The sequence below is a fragment of the Trachypithecus francoisi genome, unplaced genomic scaffold (assembly GCF_009764315.1).
Source record: "Trachypithecus francoisi isolate TF-2019V2 unplaced genomic scaffold, Tfra_2.0 Contig01579, whole genome shotgun sequence".
Classification (NCBI taxonomy): domain Eukaryota; kingdom Metazoa; phylum Chordata; class Mammalia; order Primates; family Cercopithecidae; genus Trachypithecus; species Trachypithecus francoisi.
The window spans coordinates 4,137,718-4,157,312 of record NW_022681442.1 but is presented as its reverse complement, the minus strand read 5'-3'; the positions used below and the strand labels follow the sequence as shown (position 1 = coordinate 4,157,312).

The window sequence follows — 19,595 nt, the reverse complement described above, 5'->3', positions numbered from 1 at the left end:
GATGGTTACCACCTAGGAGGCTGGTGTGCTGTTGACACCCATTTCCCAGATGCAGAATCTGAGGAAATCTGCTCAATGTTTACACAACCAACTGGTCAGTGGTACAGCCTGGATTTCATCTCTGGGTGTTTATTCCTGGAGTCCCTGCTCTAACCACCATGTTAACCTGCTTCTCAACACCAATCAAAGCTTGAATCCAGCCTTCCAAATCTCAAGCCTGGGCTTTTGTTAAGGAGGACGCTCAGGGTTTCTTGGTAGTCAAACTCCTGTATGTCCAGGAAAGAATAAAGACCAGATGGTCTTGATATGAAAAGGTAGCAGACTTTAACTACAAAATGGGAAAGGAGTAATTTGTTTATAAGGACAAAGTGGTGGAAACCGTTCTTAGGCTTAGGGTAGGTGATTATATCTTATCTCTTTGAATATATAGTCAAAGCTATATATTCAAGATACTGTGGGCTCCCTACCACACCACCACAAAAAAGTGAATTTTGCAATAAAGCAAGTCACACAGATTTTTTGGTTTCCCAATGCATATATATAAGTTATGTTTACACTATAATGTATTTTCTTAAGTGTGAAAAGTATGTCTTAAAAACACAATGTATATACCTTAATAGAAATACGTTCTTGCTAAAAAATGCTAACAATTATCTGAGGCTTCACCAAGTCTTCATCCTTCCGCTGATAGAGAGTCTTGCGCCAATGTTGATGGCTGCTGACTGATCAGGATGGTGGTTGCTGAGGGCTGAAGTGGCTGTGACAATTTCTTAAAATAAGGCAGCAGTGAAATTTGCACATCATTTGATGCTTCCTTTCACACGAGATTTCTCTGTAGCCTGTGATGCAGTTTGATAGCATTTTACACACACTAAAACTTCTTTTCACATTGGAGTCCATCCTCTCAAACTCTGCCAACTGCTTTGGCAAGTAACTTTATGTAATATTCTAAATCCTTTGTTGTCATTTCAACAATGTTATCAGAATCTTCACCAGGAGTAGATTCATCTCAAGAAACTACTTTCTTTGCTCACAAGCATGAGCAGGAACTCCTTATCCATTCAAGTTGTATCATGAGATTGCAGCAATTCAGTCACATCTTCACAGTCCACTTCTGATTCTAGTTCTCTGCTATTTCCACTACATCTGAATTTACTTCTTCCTCTGAAGTCTTGAACCTGTCAAAGTCATCCATGAAGATTAGAATCAACTTATTCCAAACCCCAGTTAATGTTGATATTTTGACCTCCTCCCGTAAATCATGACTATTCTTAATGGCTTTTAGAATGCTGAATTTTTTCCAGAAAGTTTTCAATTTACTTTGGTCAGATCCATTAGAGGAATCACTCTTTCTGGCAGCTATAGCCTTATAAAATGTGTTTCTTAAATAATAAGACTTGAATGTCAAAATGGCTTCGTGATTCATGGACTGCGGAATGGATGTTGTGTTAGCAGACATGAAAACAACGTTCACCTCCTGGTACGTCTCCATCAGAGCTCTTGGGTGACCAGGTGCATTGTCAGTGAGCAGTAATATTTTCGAAAGGCATCTTGTTTCTGAGTATCAGGTCTTAACAGTGGGCTTAAAACATTCAGTAAACCATGCTCCAAACAGATGTGCTGTCATCCAGACTCTATTCTTGCATTTATAGAACACATGCAGAGTAGATTTAGCATAATTCTTAAGGGCGCTTGGACGTTCAGAATAACCAACAAGCATTGGCTTCTACTTAAAGTCACCAGCTGCCTTAGCCCCCGGCTACAGAGTCAGCCTGTCCTTTGAAGTTTTGAAGCCAAGAATTGACTTCTCCTTCCTAAACATGAAAGTCCTAGATGACATCTTCCAATATAAGGTGGTTGCATTTACACTGAAAATCTGCTTTTTAGTGCAGCCACCCTCATCGATGGTCTATTCTAGGTCTTCTGGAGAACTTGCTGCAGCGTCTCCATCAGCACTTGCTGTTCACCTTGCACTTTCATGTTATGGAGATGGCTTCTTTCCTTAAGAATCAACCTCTGATAGCTTCAAACTTTTCTCCTGCAGCTTCCTCACCTCTCTCAGCCTTCATAGAATTGAAGAGAGTTTAGGGCCTTTCTCTCAGTTAGGCTTTGGCTTGAGGGAATGTTGTGGCTGGTTGGATCTTCTATTCACACCACTGAAACTTTCTCCATAAAAAAGTTTCACCGCTAAAACTTGGCCCACTGCAAGCTGAGAAGATCCTTCGGAGACCTCTTTTGAAACATGTAGCAAAGAAGATGACAGAAGCCACCATCTTTTGTATCTTTACCACACTTTCAACAGTAAGCCTGTTTCATTTTCTTATCCGTGTGTTTACTGGAGTAGCACTTTTAATTTCCTTCAAGAACTTTTCCTTTGCATTCACGTCGTGGCCAACTGGCACAGAGAGGCCTAGCGTTCGGCCTGTCTCCACTTCCTACACACCTTCCTCACTCAGCTTCGTCATTTCCAGCTTTGGTTTCAGGTAAGAGTGTGTGGCTCTTCCTTTCACTGAACACCCAGTGGCCATTGTAGGATTATTATTTGACCCAATTTCAGCATCATTATGTCTCAGGAATAGGGAGGCCTGAGGAGAGGGAGAGAGACAGGGAAAAGGGCAGTTGGTGAAGCAGTCAGAACACACACAACATTTATCCATTAAGCTCTTTGTTGTAGATGGATGCAGTTCCTGACACCCCAAAACAGTTACAAGAGTGACACCAGGCCAGATGTGGTGGCTCACGCCTGTCCTCCCAACACTTTGGGAGGCCGAGAAGGGTGTGTCACCTGAGCCCAGGAGTTCGAGACCAGCCTGAGCAACATGGTGAAATCTCGTCTCTACTAAAAACACAAAAATCAGCCAGGTGTGATGGTGCACACCTGTAATCCCAGCTACTGGGGAGGCTGAGGCAGGAGACCCTCTTGAACCTGGGAGGCAGAGGTTGTAGTGAGCCAAGATCGCTCCATTGCACTCCAGCCTGGGTGACAAGAGTGAAACTCTGTCTGAAAAAAAAAGTGACATCAAAGATCCTTAATCATAGATCACTATAACAAATACGATAATAAGGAAAAGAGTTAGAAATATTACATGGACAGTGACAGTTGAGAAAAGTCCCACGTGCTCAATAATTGAATGATAATAATTCTGAGCCACTATAAAATCAAGGAGCTGAAAGCTCTCAGCTACAAGACTTTCTCTTTTCCTAAGAGCTTTGACAGCAGCCGGGCTATCATGGACATTAATCTCCTCAATTCTCCTTTGCCCACTGCAAGCTGAGAAGATCCTTCGGAGACCTCGTTCGAAACACACAGCAAAGAAGATGACAGAAGCCGCCATCTTCTGTATCTTTACCATGCTCTCAACGGTAGCTACCAATTATTGAACAGCTGGTAGGACCCAGGCTCTCTATAGACGCTGAGGCTTCTAATCTCCTTCTTCTCAAGACCGCAATAAGGAAAAAGAGTTCAGAGCTGTTATTAACTTGAGGAAGGTTGCACAGCCTCTAAGTGACAGGACATGAATCAACATGACCTGTCACTTATAGATCACTTATGACCTTGAGGCTCCTGCTCTTTCTAGGTATTATTTGACCCAATTTCAGGATTGGGTAGCGGGGCTTAAACAACAGAAACTTCTTTTCACACAGTTGTGGAGGCTGACGTCCAAGATCAAGGTGTGAGATGTGTTGGTTTCATTCTGAGGCCACTCTCCTTGGCTGCTAGAGGGTTGTCTTCCCCCCGTGTCCTCAAATGGCCTCTCCTCTGTGTGTCTGCGTCCTAATCTCTTCTTGCTATAAAGACACCAGTCAGATGGGATAGGCCCTATCTCAATGATCTTGTTTAACCTTAATTACCTTTTTTTTTTTTTTTTTTGAGACGGAGTCTCACTCTGCCGCCCAGGCTGGAGTGCAGTGGTGTGATCTCCCTGCTTCCTCTGCCCATCCATGGCTGTCCTTCACTCATCCAATTAGTGATCACAGGACAACAGGAGGAGCCTGGGAGAGGAGGGAGGAGGCCTGAGGGATGGACACTGGGGTGCCGAGGCAGAGGTCTCTGGGGTGAGCAGGCACTGTGGTGCTAGGGCATGGTCTCTGGGGTGCTGGAACAGGGTCTCTGGGGTGAGCAGACACTGGGGTGCTGGGGCAGAGGTCTCGGGTGAGCAGACACTGTGGTGCTAGGGCACGGTCTCTGGGGTGCTGGGGCAGGGTCTCTGGGGTGAGTGGACACTGGGGTGCTGGGGCAGAATTCTCTAGGGTAAGCAGACACTGTGGTGCTGGGATGAGGATTCTGGAGTCAGCAGACATGGGGTGCTGGGGTGGGACTTCTTTATTTGCCAGGACGGAGTCTTACAGTCAGGCTTTGCCCTCTCTCGCAGCCTCCCCCAGCCGTAGAGACGTCTCACTTCCTGATGTTCGCTGATGGGCATTTCTGATGTGTTTGTCTTGGAGGTGTTTTTTTCATTACCCAAGCTGCTGCTAAATCCGTCAACACTTATTTTGTGAAGTTGAAACAGGTGGACCAGGCAGGATTGGGAGGAGGTAGAGGCGAATAAGAAGGACCAAGTAGGGGAGAGTGGAGGGAGAGTGGGTGACCTATGAGATTTAAAACATGATCCTGAAATTCGACTGTTAGTGAGGATGGGTTTGATGCTCTGGAGGTGCAAGTTGAGGGAACCTGCCTACCTTGATTTCCAAACTGGTTCCTCCCAACATTTGCTCACTCCACGTTAGGGCTCATAGTGGCTCATTGTCTCTAAGCTTTGGAGGGAGCATTTTAAGGTCTTTTTGATCAACGAGTTTTATTTTTTGATGACCTAGAAACAGGTGTGAACTCTCCGACTCCCCACCAAAAGAAAGTAGGTGGAGAACTCTTCAAAATTTGTAGAGCGGACGTATCAGAACTAAATCACAACTTTTCAGACCTTGGCAAAATTTTCTATAAAGGACCAACACAGGCACCTACTCAGCACTGCTGGTGGACTGGGGACATGGCTGGGTCATCCCTAGTAAAAGAGTCTTGCTGTGTTCTAATAAAACGTTTTTTAAACCACCTCCCGCCCATTAGGATGGCTACGTCAGAAAAAAAAGAGGGAAATAACAAGTGTGGATGAGGGTGTGGAGAAATTGGAACTCTTGTGTACTGTTGCTGGGAATGCAAAACAGCACACCCACTATGGAAACTAGTAGGATGGTTCCTCTCAAACTTTAAAATAGAATTACCAGATGATCTGGCAGTTCCACTTCCGGGTATCGTCACCTGAAGAATCATGAGGTTCATAAATTGGGAACGCAGAGCTTTATTTCTCATAAAGGGTTGCAGCCTGCAGGCCAGCCATTCCGCAGACTAGGAAGCGTGGCCTCCAGCTTCTGCCAAGAGCAAGCGCTTCCAGGGAGGAGGAATGAGACAGGAATTTATGCTGAGTGGGTTGACTAAGTACACATGCTCAATAAGCTGTAGAAGAAGTCATGAATATTAATGAAGGAGAAATACACACATGTGCGATTGAGCCATGCCTCTTTGTGGGTCCCATGGTCAAAAAACTACCAGCATTAGGATGACCTGAGGGTGGAGGTTTTGGCCCTCTGATGTCAAAAGGCCAAACAGAGGCCACGAAAACCCTCACTACACATCCTCCTTAGACGGGCCAGAGCCACCCTGCAGTTGGTGGTCTCTCAGCAGGAGGGCGTGCAGTGTGAAACTGGCAAGCTGTCACATGGACACTGCAAAGAGGGAGGGGGAGTCCAGTTGTGGCTCAGACAGGTGGCTAAAGGTGATATAGGAATGAGTTGTCTGCTTCTTGTTTTCTAGAGCCAGTTTCTGCTTCCTCCTTAGGAGAGAATCCATCCCATCATGGTCCTGGCCTGACTCAGTTTTTGTTGTTGTTGTTGTTGTTGTTTCTGTTTTTGTTGTTGTTGTTGTTTTTAGATGGAGTCTCGCCCTTGTTGCCCAGGCTGGAGTGCAATGGCACCATCTGGCTCACTGCAACCTCCGCCTCCCAGGTTCAAGCGATTCTCCTACCTCAGCCTCCCGAGTAGTTGGGATTACAGACGCCTGCCACAACACCCAGCTACTTTTTGTATTTTTAGTAGAGATGGCCAGTCTAGTTTGAACTCCTGACCTCTGGTGATCCACCCACCTTGGCCTCCTAAAGTGCTGGGATTACAGGCATGAGCCACGGCGCCCAGCCTGGATTCAGTTTTTAAGGCTTCTCTGGGGTCCCTTTGGCCAAGAAGGGGTCTGTTCAGTCCTTTGGGAAACTTAGGATTTTATTTTTATTTCTCAGTCTATATCCAAAGTAATTGAACGTAAGGACTTGAAGAGATATTTGTACACCGATGTTCATAGCAACATTATTCATAGTTGCCAGAAGCTAGGAGTACTCAAGTGTCCATCAACAGATAAATGGGTGGTATACACGATGTGGCATGTGCATCCAAAAGTCTCCTTTTCCTCATATGTAAAATATTGGGTGATTCATACCCCGGAAGACTTGTGAGCATTAAATCACATGATCTATGTGAAAGCAATGACAGTGTCTGGAACTTAGTGGGTGCTCACCACATGCTTAGCAGCAAAGCAGCAGAAACTAGAGGTGGTCGTTTGGGAGAGGATGGAGGACCCGGTGGCTGGGAACTGACTACTTTCAGGATTTCTTACCTTTGGCCCATGACAATTCCTTGGCCAGGAATACTGTTTTGGTGGAAACTGGGATGGGTATGCATACAGCATGTCACTCTGTTTTAGACAAAGGCCCGGTAATCTCGGCTCATGGAGACCCAAGTGGGAATGACACAGCCTAAGGCTAGAGCAGACGCGCCCTGGGAATCCTCTGTGTTCTTGTCGGCATCATAGCCCACGCCTGTGCCTAGCAGGGCTGACCAGCAGAAAGGTCTGGGGCAATTTAGGTTTCAGTTAAGAGTTTGATGGATGTTTAAGCTTTTATCGATATGAAAAAGAAAAGAAAGGAAATCTTGGAAAAAAGAAACTCACTGTAGTGCAGACAGGAAGTAATAGCAATGAAATCTTTTGGCTTTCCTGCTCCTGACCCCAGAGGTCCCTTCCTCGCTTTAAAATCCTCAGCCTCCCGCCCTCTCCACCCCTGTTGCCCACAAGCAAATAAATCTGCAGACTCCAGAGCCGCACATCCCTGTCTCTCACAGTCTGGCCCAGTTGATCCCTCTCACCTCATTCCCAAAACTTTCTAGTGACATTGGTCTTCCCACCGTTTCCCAAATCCCAAAGACACGAGGCAGGTCCCACCCAGGCCCCCAGCTTTGCATGACTTTGCCCTTGTCATACTGGGGATCTTTCTTGGAAGTCACTTCTTTCCATACCTGTGGTTTTCATTTCCCCATCAAGGTCCCCAGGTAGGAAGTCACTGGCCATGTGAGTCACCACCTGGATGAAGGAGCCACCCTGCCACGTGCGGGGAGGTGCCAGGAGACAGACCGGCTGAGATGAAGCATTCATTCTCTCTCCTTCCCATGGAACTGAAGTGACATTCTCTGCACGTCTGTCACCACTTCACCTTAACTTGCCTCTTCCCAGCATCCCTGAATTATGCAGAAATCATTTGAAGGCAAATTCCCAGCTACTATTGCTAGACTCATTTTCTGCAGGGATGGAGGAATGTGTCGCTTCCTTTTTTTCCCACCCATTTTGGGTAAAACATTGTGTTAAAAGACACATCGTCTCCACCCCCAAAGCAGCCTGTTTTCATGCCGGAGGTATTTAAATGCCCTCTTATTGAAGTGTACAAGCTAATTATGTAACGTAAAGTAAGTTGAGGGAAGGAATTTTAAAACCCCCACAGCTTCACACTGTGATGAAATGGGGCTGTGTAACCACTGGAAGTTCCATGCCTTTCTCCACATTCTCCCTCTGTAGTAATGAGGCTCCTCATCTTCCTGTTTTATTGGCAGCAAACACTGGGTAACAGGGGTGCTAGAAGGGCCTGAAGCTCTGTCATAATCAGGGGCCTATAATTGTGCCAGGAGCCTGGAATAGTTACATTGGTTCCTGATTACTTTGCACTTGCTAAGTTCCCCTCTACTCAGTTAACACATAATTATTTAGGACTGTGCTACTTTTATTACTGGCGCATGGCTTTCCAAATAGGCAGCTTTGGGGATGGTCTCCTGCGGGAGTCCACGCACTGCGTCCACCCGCCCTTTTTGTCCAAGAACAAAAGCAAGGCTGGCGGAACCTCCTCTAGAACCTTTGTGCTTCCGAGAGACTCGGACCTTGGCAGGTGCCTCCTGCAGGCAGAGCCTCGCCAGCCACACCAGCCTGTCTCCCAAAGACGCACAGAACTGCAGAATTCACAGGGCTTGTCTTTCTCTTTTACTAAATGCGACTTAACATTCTGTAAGGTGTCAAGGGAGAATCATATCAGGGTTCAAATAACTTTGTATCATGTGGTGATGCCTCTTCCTTACCCTTAATCTAAAAAGTCAAAAAACAAAACCTGTAGGTTCAAAGTTCCACGGAGCTTAGAGGCACTGTGGTTGAGCGCTTTCATTTGTTGGTGGAGAATATGAGGATCTCGAAAACTTCAGCAACCTTTTTTGTTTTGACATTTTTTAATCCTATTTTCAATTGACAGATAATAATTGTGTATGTGTATGGTATGCAGTGGATGTTATGATACATGCATTCATTGTAGAATGATTACATTGAACGAATTAACATGTCTGTTCCCTCACATACTTCTCGTTTCTTGATGGTGTTGAACAACTTTCTGAAGGTCAGGTAGCTCCATGTTTAAATGGACGTGAAGACATCGATAGATAGATATACTTGAATTAAGACTTTAATTTTACAAATGTGTGTATGTGTAGGCTGCAATTAAACTCATATGTGATACTGTCAAGAATTAGTAGTTTTTGTTTCTAATGGAGTTAAACGTCCAGGATAGCAGAGAAAGAAGTGGGGAAAGCTTCCTGGTTTGTTGTTGTTTTAATTGCATTGGCTTGGGAGTGAACCCATCTCCCTTTCCTATTGGCCTCACATTTTTTTAAGTGGATAATGTTATGGCAAGTTTGATAAAGATGATGCTTCTGGCTTCCTGGAGACAGGAATCAATTACCAAGAAGAGATAACATTTCTCTCCATTGAGCCATTAAAAATAAAATTCACAGGCTTCTAGACCTTATAGCTTTTTGAACCTTTTTAGGTTGACATAATTTCCCTGTGATTCTTTCGGGATTATTTATTTGTATGTTTGGTTTTATCTCCTGAATTTTAGATTACAAATAATCCTTCCATAGATTTTGACCATTTTTAGGACAGCATTCCTGAAAGCATTTAATTCTCACAGCATTTGTTATTTTTTTTTTTTTTTTAGAAATTACTTAATTCTCCTGGCTCAGAATAAGACATAACTTGTGTGGTTCACAAGGTATTTGATCCCTTCCCCCTGAGTTTCTGGCATTTCTGATAGAATCCCCAATGAGAAGTTTGCATAAGAAGAACCTGAAGAGAGCTGAATCCCACCGCAGAAAACCTACCTGGTTTTCTGCAAGGACTCAAGGAGAGCCAGAGGCAACCAAATACTCTAGTCTCCCAAATACTGAGGCTCCCATTTGGGCCAGACCCTGACCTTCTGAGTCAGCTCCTTCATCCATTCATTCATTCACTTATTCTTCCATCCACTTATTCATTCTTTTCTGTGTCAGTTACCTAGTGAGCATATACTGTGCACCAAATGCTGACTCAGCACTGAGGACACTTGGGTGAACAAGCAGATGTGGCCACTGCCTTCGAAATACCTATGCTTTACTCACAATCTGGAGGGCTTCTCTTACCTAAACCCAACTCCAGCAGTGTCCAGCACAGGTAGAGTCGTCAGGATGCAGAGTCAGGCAGAGTCATACCCCGCACGCCCTAGGATTGCCTGCTGGACAAAGGACTATGATCCTGCACTGTGTAGAGCCCTTCATTTAGTTTGGCAAGGCATCCTCCCATCCAAACACTTGGCTTAGCCTGCGATCCTTCTCATATTCCTCTGTAACAGAAAGCGGATTTGTATGCAAAAGCTTCTCATTTGATTTTCTTATTTATTTTCCCTACTTTCACATTTATTAGAGATAACTTATGAATTACAGTAACTAATAGTTTTTTGTTTGTTTGTTTGTTTTTTGAGATGGAGTCTTGCTCTGTCACCCAGGCTGGAGTGCAGTGGCACAGTCTCAGCTCACTGCAGCCTCTGCCTCCTGGGTTCCAGTGATTCTCCTGCCTCAGCCTCCTGAGTAGCTGGGATTACAGGTGCACACCACCACGCCCAGCTAGTTTTTGTATTTCTTTTTTTTTTTTTTAGATGGAGTCTCACTGTGTCGCCCAGGCTGGAGTGCGGTGGCACAGTTTCAGCTCACTGCAAGCTCCGTCTCCCAGGTTCATGCCATTCTCCTGCCTCAGCCTCCCAAGTAGCTGGGACTACAGGTGCCCACCACAATGCTGGCTAATTTTTTTGTATTTTTTAGTAGAAACGGGGTTTCACTATGTTAGCCAGGATGGTCTCCATCTCCTGACCTCATGATCTGCCTGCCTTGGCCTCCCAAAGTGCTGGGATTACAGGCATGAGCCACCACGCCCAGCCTGTAATTTTTTTTTTTTTTTTTTTTAGTAGAGACAGAGTTTCACCATGTTGGCCAGGCTGGTCTTGAACTCCTGACCTCAGATGATCTGCCCACCTTGGCCTCCCACACCACACGCAGCTGACTAATAGATTTTCTTACCAAAAAGTTAGTCTCTGGTTATGTTTCTCCTTGCCTCGTTAGGTGACTGGCCTGAGGCGTAGCTGTGTTTCCGTCCCGTCACGTGTGGGCTGTAGCATATCATTTATGCATGTCCTGGAAGTTTCTGTGCAAGTGACACAGCCCTTGACGCGTTGAGGCCAAGCACCATCTGATCTTTGTTTACTGCACTGATTATGGTTTTATTTGATCTTTCCTTCAATTTTCCTCATGCTACTTGAATTTCCACGTTGTTTTTGTTCCGGCATTTTAAAAAATTTATAGGGAATCTGAATTACAGAATCTGCCTCTCAGCCCTGCACTTTCTCAGTTGTCTGTTTCTTAAAAAGGTTTTGTTCAGCCTTCACATTACTTTAGCATGATGTGTGTGTGTGTGTGTGTATACATATATATATATATATATATATATTTTTTTTTTTTTTTTTTTGAAACGGAGTCTCGCTCTGTTGCCCAGGCTGGAGTGCAGTGGCGCCATCTCGGCTCACTGCAAGCTCCACCTCCCAGGTTCATGCCATTCTCCTGCCTCAGCCTCCCGAGTAGCTGGGACTACAGGCACCCGCCACCACACCCGGCTACTTTTTTGTATTTTTAGTAGAGACAGGGTTTCACTGTGTTAGCCAGGATGGTCTCGATCTCCTGACCTCGTGATCTGCCTGCCTTGGCCTCCCAAAGTGCTGGGATTACAGGCATAAGCTACCGCGTCTGGCCGACGCATTTTTTTTTAAAGTCATTTTGAGAACTGTCTTTATTTAACTAGCTGCAGTTGTCTCAGAGCTTAATTAGAAGCAGCATATTGCAACTGTTTGGGTGCTATCTTGAGGCAAAATAATGACCCTATAATAATAATGTGTGTTTTAGTAAACTTGTCATTATTGTCATAGAGGGCTGGAAAGAGTGTCTTCTTAAAGCCCGTGAGGACCCTGGGGTACTCTGCGAATAGCAGCTTTCTAAAGCTGAAGGAAAAAATTAAGTGAAAAAAGTCTGTGTGAGTGGTCAGAAGCCCCATGTCCTTATGCATCATGGCACAGCCCACCCTGTAAGGACAAGAAGGTGTTGCATTCCACGGACACTTGGGGGCTCTTCCGTCCGTGATCCCTGGGGTTGCTGCGTGTACGTCCCCAGAGACTCTCTCAACACAGTTACCAAGGTCAGGTGGGTTACTTAGACCATCTCTCTAGCTCATACCCTGTACTTCCGGAGGCTGAAGATGACAGGACAGACCCCAGCCCGAGACTGGTGGCTGATTGGAGTTGCCAGACATCTAGTATAGACAAAGCATGTCCTGAATTTTGCAACTTTTGTCCTGGATCCTTTATTAATTTGTCAGAATGCCCTAAATGTTCTGTATTCAGCTTTTCTTTTTTCCAGTCAATTACAGAATTCAGCAATAAGAGCTATTTTTCAAATGTAACCGGGCATACCCTGCGGCTGAGGAATGCTGCTGCCCAACCTGTGCTCTTGGTTAATGGAGAAGGCAACAATGCCTGCATCCCTCCATTAATAGTCACTTGAAAACACTCATTCCTCCTTTCTGGTTATATTTTAATGTCCCCAGGGAAGAAGTCAAATAACTCCGCCTGCAGTTTCTTTAGTGACCAAAAGAGCACACTCCGTGACGGGCCCTTTGTCATGGCTGTTTTGGTCCCAGATCCAGCTGATAGGTTTCTTGATGAAATAACGTCTGCGAATCCCTTTCTCAGAGCGGCAGGCGGTGTGAGTGTGAGAGAATCTGCAGTGACCGCGGGTGATAGGCGGGAGGTGGTGGTGGAAGGTGGTGATGGAGACCTCCTTAAAACCCCAGGTGGTGAATTTCTTCTTCCCTCCTCCCTGGCTCACTGCCTTTTAGCAGCTGTGGCATGGCCAGGGCATGGGGAGCTTCTCCAGGAGCACTTAGCTGAAGAGATAGCGCTGTCAGAGGACAGCAGTTACTAGTAAGTAACCTGCATTTCCCCTTCTACTCTGGCTGTTCCCTGCTGTCTAAATAGAGAAAGTGGAATTAAGTTTATTATCTGTGACCTAATGCTAATTCCTCTTACATCCTGCCTTTGTGCAAAGGGATAAGGGCCATTTAAAAAGTAGTGGACGAAGCTTTAGTATTGTCAACACTTCCAAGGTTTATAAAACAAATCTATTGCATGAACAAGAATGTGAGAGACAATATTCTAGAGTCATGTGTGATCGTCCAAATTGTATATTTTATTATAAAAAGTATGTAAAGTCATGGTATTATAGAGTGTTAAAATTATACATTATCAATGAATCAAGAAATTAAAATTCCTGATGAAATTCTTGTCAAATCACTTTCGTGTCTATTAATGCTTTTAACTTTTTCTCTAGTAAAATAGTGGTCAAAATTAGCATGTGGAAAGTAGGCCAGTGATACTGAAGTCGTAAGCAATGCTTCCAAGCCTGGAGATACTGCAGCAACCTCTTCCGAGCCTGATAGCTCCTTGCGAAGAGTGCTTTCAAATGGGTAACTTGAAGAAGCCAGCTAAGCAAAGATCAATGGAATCATAGAGCATGAAGACATGGCAACTTGAGAAAAAGATTTAATTTGCACCTTTTTTTTTCTTTTTTTAAATTAGATTTTTTTTTAAGTGATACTTTTCAAACGTTACTTTCAGAAGCTGTTATTTTGGTCTATTTCTTTCATCCTGCATGTGCTAATTTCCTTGATTAATTTGGAGAACATCTGCATATAATTCCGTGGTCTTTTCCTTGGCAAAACCTCACAGCTTTGTGCAAGACTTGGAGAGTTCACATTCCAGACAGTCTGGGATTGTATCTAATTGAAATGCCAAACCTCGTGAAGTGCCAGAGCGTAAGTGTATAATTATGTAATTTTCTCTTGATCTTTCAGAGTCTTCCTGCGAGCAATTAATCAGTATGCAGATATGCTGAACAAAAAATTTCTGGATCAAGCCAACTTTGAGCTACAGGTAAGAGAAGAGGTAGACACGACCTTTGTGGAGAAATCATGTTGGAACAAATTGCTGGTCTGAGCCAATATCTTACAGTATTTCTAATCCTTGAACTTAATTGGTCTCCCATCCAAGATGCGGAAATGGAATTTATAGTATGTACTATTGGAACCTGAGGAGTGAAAATTATGCCTTTGGAGTATTTGCTTAATTTAGCAAGGAAGGAGATAGAGTTGTTTCAGAGAGAAGCTATTGAATCAGAGTGACAAGGAGGAACTCTCCAAGCAGGGAGGCCACCGAGTCCCAGTGTGTGTAGCTGCCAAAATTGTCTCAGCTCATCTTACTGTGGAGGGAGGATCAGCAGAGGAGGAGACGTGGGTCTGCACCTCGAGCTCAGCTTGCTTTTATAACTCTGTGTTCCCCCCATATCCTCTCTTGGCCTTGTGCTACTAGCAGTGGCTTTTACCAGGCCAGAGACCCTGCCCTCGAGACCCCATGGTCCATCGGAAATGCTCCTTTGGTGCATGCAGTGTGAGAGAGGGAATGTGTGTGTTTGTGTGTGTGTGTGCATGCATGCTGTGGGGATTGATTTTTGCCTGGCCTGATTTCTTACTGTGCATCCAAAATGTGTGGCTCTCACTTCCATTGTACTCTTGATGTGTTTCTGCTCATAATGATTTTATCGGTCATTATTATTACTTAGTTGTTATTTTAGTATAGTTTACAGATTTTTGAAAGGCATGCAGATACAAATGGCATGTTTATTTCCTGGGCAACATGGTTCACTCTCTCAAAAGGAACCTGAAGAATTTTTGTTTACCCATTGGGTGATCCAACCCCAAAATAAGTTACCCAATAGCAAAAATTATATAGCCACCTGCTTTTCCATTTGCATTGCCCTTATTTTTATAATTTTTTAATTTTAAATTTTTATTGTATTGGCATTATAGGACATAATTAGATAATAATATATCGGGTGCCATATATCTAAACATGTTACTTATTTGTAATTTTTTTTTAACATTTTCTCTGCCGAATGCTTGTTTTCATATGTCATAATAACATACTTTCTCCTGACACAATGTATATGTGCTGAATATCAGTTTAGCAGGTAAAATAGGAAACATTCCTTCCTACCCCTTTGCTGCCTCTCACTGCTCCTCTGCAGGAGTAACTTTTAACTCATTGTTCTGAATTCTTTGTCACGCTTTCAGCATTTATATGGGCCTGTGTGTGTTTTCTTTTGGCCTTTAACATGAACTGGATCATACTCTGTGTTTTTCAGCTCTGTCATATTCCACGATGTGAATGTACCAACATTTATTCACAATGTGAATGTACCAACATTTAGTCACGATGTGAATATACCAACATTTATTCAGCCATTTCTGCACTGCTAACCTAGAGGCCGTTTCCAGCTCTTTACAATCACAAGCTGTGCTGCCGTGAAGGCCGCGATACATGTGCCTCTTAGTGCACGCATTGCTGTGGAATAGGTTATCTCTAGGCCAAATGATACAACATTTTAAGTTTGATGGAAAATGAGCAGTTTCCTTCCTGACATGATTTTAGCAATTTGCCATCCCACCAACCTTGTTTGAGAGCAGCCACTTTCTATCTAGAATCTTCTTCAACAATGATTTCTTTAAAATGATTGATTTATGTTTTTATTGGCATTTTTCTGATGATTATTTAGGCTAAGAATACTTAGCAGCCGTGTGGGTTTCTGCTGTGAACTCTCTGATCATTTCTTCTGCTCATGTTTGTATTTGACTGTCTTCCTTTTTTATAAGTTGGAATTCTTAATATAGGCTAGGCATGGTTTTAGGCTTATTGTATAGAAATATTTCATTTTTCTACAGTGAAATCTGTAGAAAATCTGTATATCTTTTACAGCTGTCTGGTTTTATGTTTTACTTGCAAATCTCTCCTTGCCTTAATATTATATACGTCTAAATTTTACTATTTTGTATTAGTTAGAATCTGCTAATACCTTTGTGATTTTGTGGTTTTGTGTTTGTTTTACCTTTCAGGTGTTTAATCCATTTGGGATTTCTGTAGTTAGTATAGGGGTAAGGATCTAACTTACTACATCATTTCATGAATAGATGACCCTTTCTCCAATGATTTGAAATTATAATATAATTATAAATGTGTGTGTGTATAAATTCCATTTTTTGTATTAATATCATAGAGGCTTAATCCTTTTACCTTTGTGCCCAGCTAGCAGAGTCACTACTTTTTCACTCGTTTTTTTGTTTGTTTGTTTGTTTTTTTGAGACGAAGTCTTGCTCTGTCTCCTAGGCTGTAGTGCAGTGGTGCGATCTCGGTTCACTGCAAGCTCTGCCTCCCGGGTTCACGCCATTCTCCTGCCTCAGCCTCCTGAGTAGCTGGGACTATAGGCACCCGCCACGACGCCTGGCTAATTTTTTGTATTTTTTAGTAGAGACGGGGTTTCACCATGCTAGCCAGGATGGTCTCGATCTCCTGACCTCGTGATCCGCCCGCCAAAGTGCTGGGACTACAGGCGTGAGCCACCGCGACCTGCCTTCCACTTGTTTTCTACTGCAGAATTATCTTGGCTGTTTTTGTGATTGTCCTGTTCCAATCGGAGTTTAAAATCAGATGGCTGAGTTTCTCTTTTAAAAACATACCACTTGGATTTTAGCTGGAATCCCATTGAATTGATAAATAAATTTGGGGGAAGTTTATAGTATTTGCGGGAATACTTTGCAGTATGTTTTTCCCCTATTGAGGTATTTGTTGTGCCATTTTTCTAGTTTTTTCTAGGTCAGGTCTCACGCGTGGCTTGCTGGGTAGATTCCTGTGTGTTGTGGTTGTGGCTGCTCTGGTGGGGGAGCCTGTTTCTCGGCATGCTGGTTCTCCCTGGCTTTCTTCATGTTTCATGAGGATGGCCCCTTGGACTCTCACCGTGAGCCCAAACACCTTGCAAGCCATGTGCTTCAGGGCCCACATAGAGTTTTGCCCCTTGGCAGGTGTGACACACGTATTTATTGTTTGAGGAGGGTTTAGCAGGAATTGCTGCCTGCTGTCAGCTGCATTCTGACAGTGACAGTCAGAGGCCCATCTAGAACAGGACCCGTGTCTGCACGTACTCAGAACAGATCTTAATTTAAACACCACCACCACTGCCATGAGTGCTCTGCCTCAAAGGCAGTCCTGGTCCTATATAGGAAAAGAACGAATTAGGAGTTGGTGAAGCTGTCATGTGAAAAGAAGCATTCATGTTTTGTTGTTGTTGTTGTTGCTGTTACTGTTGCTGTTGTTGTTGTTAAAGGGAGCAGGTAGGAATTAAGATCTGTTCTGTGTCCTTGCAGGCATGGGTCCTATTCTGGCTGAGCCCCTGACCATGATTCTCAGAATACTGGTGGCTGCAGCCAGTGATTCCTGCCGGTGCTGTGGCAAGGCTGAAATCAGTGGGAGTCCCAAAAACAAAAGGAATTACTTGCATTTTATTGACTGGTGCTCCCCTTTCTTTATAAAGGGGGCTAAAAAAAGAGAGCCCCACTGTGGGCTCTGAGGTTGGGGGTCCCGGGCTCAGACCCCCATTCTGCTTCATGTGTTTCCTGTAGCTTTGGGCTGGTCTCTAAATCTCAGCTCTGCAATGGAGATGACCGCACCCACTTGGTTATTCTGTGGTAATCAAAGGAGCTGGTGTATGACTATAGAAAGTGTGCCATTCGTGGGAAGTGTTGGATAAATGCAAACCCAACAGACTTTTCTCAAATCCTACCGATGCTCTTAAATTTCCACTTACTTCTCAGGTCATTAAAAATAGGGTCAATATAATGTTCACACTTTATTTTTATAGAACTCTTTGCAGCTATCTCCTTTGATATAATAAATATTATCCCTGGTTTGCAAATGAGAAAACTGAGACCCACAACTTTCTTCTAAAGGCCATTGTCTTTTAAACCACACATATGTAGTCCCTAAACTCTTGAAATATGGGTTTATTGAAACACGAAATGTTTGATCTTTTTACATTTGTTTTCCTTGTCTAGTGTATGTATGATTTGGGGGTATAGTAGAGTCCTAAATTTTGGAAATCTGTACTATTCTTAACTGAAGAGCTTCATAATTACATTAATAAAAGCTAACATTGGCCCGGCATGGTGGCTAACACTTGTAATCCCAGCACTTTGAGAGGCTGAGGGAGGTGGATCACTTGAGGTCAGGAGTTCGAGACCAGCCTGGCCAACGTGGTGAAACCCCATCTCTACTAAAAATACAAAAATTAGCCAGGCATGGTGGTGCACACCTATAATCCCAGCTACTCAGGAGGCTGAGGCAGGAGAATTGCTTGAACCCAGGAGACAGAGGTTGCAGTGAGCCGAGATCATGCCACTGCATTCCAGCCTGGGCAACAGAGGGAGACTCCATCTCAAAATAAATAAATAAATAAATAAACGAACACTGATGAAGTGCTTACACATGCTCTGTACCATACCGCCTTAAATTCTGTGCATATATTTACTTCTTTGATCTTCTGAGCACTCCTATAAGATAGATACTCTTGAAATTCCCATTTCATCCATGAGGAAACTGAGGCAGAAAGAGGTTAGAGTAGTTGTCCGAGTAAATGGCAGAGCCGGGATTTGAATATGTGCACTGTGGCCTCCGAGCCCACACACTCAGGCCTGAACCACACCGTGGAGGGCTGGTTAGCAACATGTATAGAGTGAGTGTGGGGTTTTTTTTAACTTTTCAGAAGTGTGTGCTGAGGAAATGAGAAATGTCTGAGAGCATTGTGAGATCCTGTATCAAGCTGTTCAACAACTTAGCCTCTCCTCCTTTTTGGTTTTCAGCTGTGGAACAACTACTTTCACCTGGCTGTTGCTTTCCTTACTCAAGAGTCCCTGCAACTGGAGAATTTTTCAAATGCCAAAAGAGCCAAAATCCTTAACAAGTAAGTTCTCGTCCAGCTCCGAAACTGCAGGCAGGAGCCTCCAACTCTAATAGCATAATTTTCATGTCGTTTCTAAGCCAACTTGGTACAAATTGAGATGTAATCACGGTGTAATGAAAGGGTGGTTTTAAATCATGAATCAGGTTTTGCCTTTTCTAACCCATGAATCAAGATCTAAAATTGCAGGACTCATCTTGGAAGGTTCCAAGTCAGTGTCATTCAAGACTATTAGAGTAATGCAGAATTTCAGTTTCCGGAGATAATTCCTTTTGCTGTGCACTATTCTGATGTCATTTCACATATGGTTCACTTTAGTGCTTCATTCTTCAGTTCAAAAGGAGCTTCTGATGAAAGCTCTTGGCTCTGTTGGGATTGCTGAACAGCTCATTGGGGAGTTACTGGTGGTTCCTTCTGGGCAGCAGAAAACCCCTGCCTTCTGGGCAGGAGCTTTGAATGGACTGAAGTGGCACCTTGTATCACTGTAAATAGACATCTCCGAAGCTCCATGACGGCTGAGATCCTTGCCGGCCCCTTCCGCTCTGTCACCCCAGTTTGCATCATGCACTGCTCATGATTCAGTCTCAAGAAACACAATTGTTGCATGGGTTTCCTTCCCGTGTTTGGGCACCCGGAGGGTCTTGCTCCTCTCTTTCTGCCTCAGTTTCACTAATTTCTCACTGCTGTCGGTGTTCCTTTCATAAGTCCTTTTGCGAAGAGTTCTGAAATTGCTTTGGTGTTGCCGAGTCATCAGTCACTGTTTGTCATTTTATAGATACCTCTGCAATATCTCGACCGTTCTAAGGCTTGGCCAACTCCATGCTGCTAACTGAGGTTAGAGATTCCAGAAAGAGTTTCAGAAGGCGGCAGCTGCTGTTTCTCATATCCTGTGAGTCTGTATCTCACTTTCAGGGCAAATCCAAAGCACATTATCTCTGGAGAGTAAGAATATAGTCATGGACTGGGCTCTGGTGCTCAGCCAGTAATGATAATAC

General features: G+C 43.9%; 1 protein-coding gene across 3 annotated transcripts in view; it reads left to right on the top strand.

Moving 5' to 3' along the window:
* The window catches only part of DOCK1 (dedicator of cytokinesis 1), a 551,514-nt gene that overhangs the window by 423,735 nt on the left and 108,184 nt on the right, over positions 1-19,595 (top strand). For all 3 annotated transcript variants that reach the window (XM_033179145.1, XM_033179136.1, XM_033179142.1), the window contains 2 exons: positions 13,613-13,691; positions 18,503-18,603. In XM_033179145.1, the coding sequence (XP_033035036.1) occupies positions 13,613-13,691; positions 18,503-18,603 (180 nt within the window). The remainder of the gene's footprint in view (positions 1-13,612; positions 13,692-18,502; positions 18,604-19,595) is intronic.